The sequence below is a fragment of the Petaurus breviceps genome, unplaced genomic scaffold, assembly GCF_028583685.1.
Source record: "Petaurus breviceps papuanus isolate PSGF00001 unplaced genomic scaffold, PetGlider_PUasm1.0 577, whole genome shotgun sequence".
Lineage (NCBI taxonomy): Eukaryota > Metazoa > Chordata > Mammalia > Diprotodontia > Petauridae > Petaurus > Petaurus breviceps.
Window position 1 is genome coordinate 867,457 of NW_027186389.1, and position 2,087 is coordinate 869,543.

At 63.2% G+C, this 2,087-nt stretch overlaps 2 protein-coding genes across 9 annotated transcripts in view; one reads left to right on the forward strand and one right to left on the reverse strand.

Moving 5' to 3' along the window:
• The window catches only part of PRMT1 (protein arginine methyltransferase 1), a 4,699-nt gene extending 4,487 nt beyond the window's left edge, over positions 1 to 212 (reverse strand). For 2 of the 3 annotated variants that reach the window (XM_069103331.1, XM_069103330.1), the window contains exon 1: positions 68 to 177. In XM_069103331.1, the coding sequence (XP_068959432.1) occupies positions 68 to 106 (39 nt within the window). In that variant the 5' untranslated portion in view covers positions 107 to 177. Of the gene's footprint in view, positions 1 to 67 lie in introns of all 3 variants that reach the window. The other variant, XM_069103332.1, reaches the window with a different exon arrangement.
• Positions 213 to 1,455: 1,243 nt separating this feature from the next.
• Positions 1,456 to 2,087, forward strand: part of IRF3 (interferon regulatory factor 3) — a 3,180-nt gene continuing 2,548 nt past the window's right edge. For 4 of the 6 annotated variants that reach the window (XM_069103335.1, XM_069103338.1, XM_069103340.1 and 1 more), the window contains exons 1-2: positions 1,456 to 1,595; positions 1,881 to 2,056. In XM_069103335.1, the coding sequence (XP_068959436.1) occupies positions 1,892 to 2,056 (165 nt within the window). In that variant the 5' untranslated portion in view covers positions 1,456 to 1,595; positions 1,881 to 1,891. The other 2 variants (XM_069103337.1, XM_069103336.1) reach the window with 2 other exon arrangements.

A 2,087-nucleotide genomic window follows, 5' to 3' on the forward strand; every position in this document is an offset into this window, starting at 1 on the left:
TCGACGAAGCCCCCAGCTACCGCTGCCGCCGCTGCGGGCACCACTGCCACCATCCGGCCCTGCTCACCTCCATGATGCAGTTCGTGGCCTCGGCTGCCGCCGCCATCTTCTCTCCCCCCGACTCGCCCCCCGCCCGCGGCTCCCTCGGGGCAGCCTTTTAGCGGGCGCACCGCCCCCTGCCCGCCGTCGGCACCTCCTCTCGCGCACTCTTATTGGAGAATTTATCCGCCCATCTTTACGTTTAGCGTTCTCATTGGTTATGTGTAGCTCTAACCCTGCCCCCTAGTCGCCTTCCCGGCGGACCCCGCGCTGCCAGGGCCATCCATCTCACCGTCGCCCCGCCCCACCGCGCTGATGCGCTCATTGGTGGGCCCGCGGCACTGCGCATGCCCTCCCCGCGCAGCGCCTAGAAGCCTCTCTGATTGGCGTGAAGCAGCCAAAGGCGGCGGGGTGGGAGCGCTCCGGGAAAACGAGGCAGCCCATTGGCCTCTACTGGACTGTAGGGGGCGGTAGTGCTCCAAGCCTTCAGGCAGCCGGGATTCCGCTCGGGATACTCCCCCTGCCAATCAGCCCCTGGAGAGTGCCCTGTTCAGGCACCACCCCCACCCATACCAATCAGCGGCCCGCTCGAATTCCCGGGCTGCGTGGCTTGTGCCGTTCCCCTACCGCTCAGCTCAACCCCAGAGAACCGAGATGGGGGCGGGGTTGGGGGGGGGCGAGACCATAAGAGGTCGGGAGCAATAGGCCCCAAAGGGGAGATCCCCTAGAAGGCAGAAACCCAAGATGTGGGCAGAAATGTGGAGACTGAAACCTGGGCGGGGGCGGGATTCCAAGACCCAGAAAAGCACAGACGGAGAGCATAGACTTGGAGACAGAAGGGGACGCAGGAACTCGGGAAGAGATCTTGCGAGGGAGCAGACGTCCAGAAGGGTGCAAAAACGTGGGAGTCCGAGAGCAAAGCAGAGAGGGCCGAAGGCCGGAGGGAGCTGCCAAGAGTGTCCGACTCCATTGCTCCCAATTCCGGCCCTAGGACCCTTTCTTCCTTGGCCCGGTTCGAGAAGCCACCTGGAACCGGATTCTCGCCGAGCCTGGCCTGCTTAGTGCCCACCTCGGGCCCAGTCGGCGCACAGCAAGCCTAGGTCTCGGAAGAAATGGGGGGGCGGGGCAGAGGTGTCTAGGAGACGAGGTATCGCACAAAAACTACAACTCCCAGCAAGCACTAGGGCCCCTGCTTGGAGGAACAAGTTTCTTGACACCCAGAGTCTGGTGGGAAACGTAGTTTCCGAGTTCGTCGTTGCCAGAGGCGGAGTCTCTCGAAACTTCCCCGCCTCCCCCCTACCCCCCACCTCCACCCCTAAAGGCAAACTTTCTAAACAACTTTCCTCCTAGTCCGAGTCCCCACGTCGACCCGCACCCATACAGGGGTGGGGTATCATTTGTATATGGTCCCTCCCCGCATGCCTGCTGGTTGGGTTGATTCCTTGGTGGGGGCGGGAGGGGCATTTGCCCCATAGAATCAGCTGACCGGGTGTGGGCAGGGATCCGCGGTCGAGCCGGAAGGAGGAACCCTAGGTGCTTAAGTCCCCCAGAACTAGGTAACGCGGAAGGACTGGGTGGGGGTAGGGGTAGAAATCTGCCTGCAGTTGGGCGGTGGGACTCGTGCGAGTCGTACCCAGCTCTGCTATGGGCCTCAAGTTTCCTGATCCACAGAATGGGCCCAGGGATCTCCGCTTCCTGGGACTCACTAACTATCCCCCTTCCGCCCTGGTCCAACGCCTGCCCCGCCACTGCGCCCCCCAGCCCTAGACTTTGAGGCAAGGCTGCACCCCCAGATCCCTCACCGTGCACAGCGGCCTCCAGCTGCCTGAATGCCCCCACAGCCAGCTGGGTCATGGCCAACAAGACCAAGCCGCGGATTTTGCCCTGGCTACGGGAGCAGCTGGACTCGGGGCACCTGGGCGCCACCTGGATCAATGCAGAGCACACGCGCTTCTTCATCCCCTGGAAGCACGGGCTCCGCCGGGACCTGGGGCAGGAAGATTTCCGCATCTTCCAGGTGCGAGGCATGGGGTGGAGTGTGTGTGTGT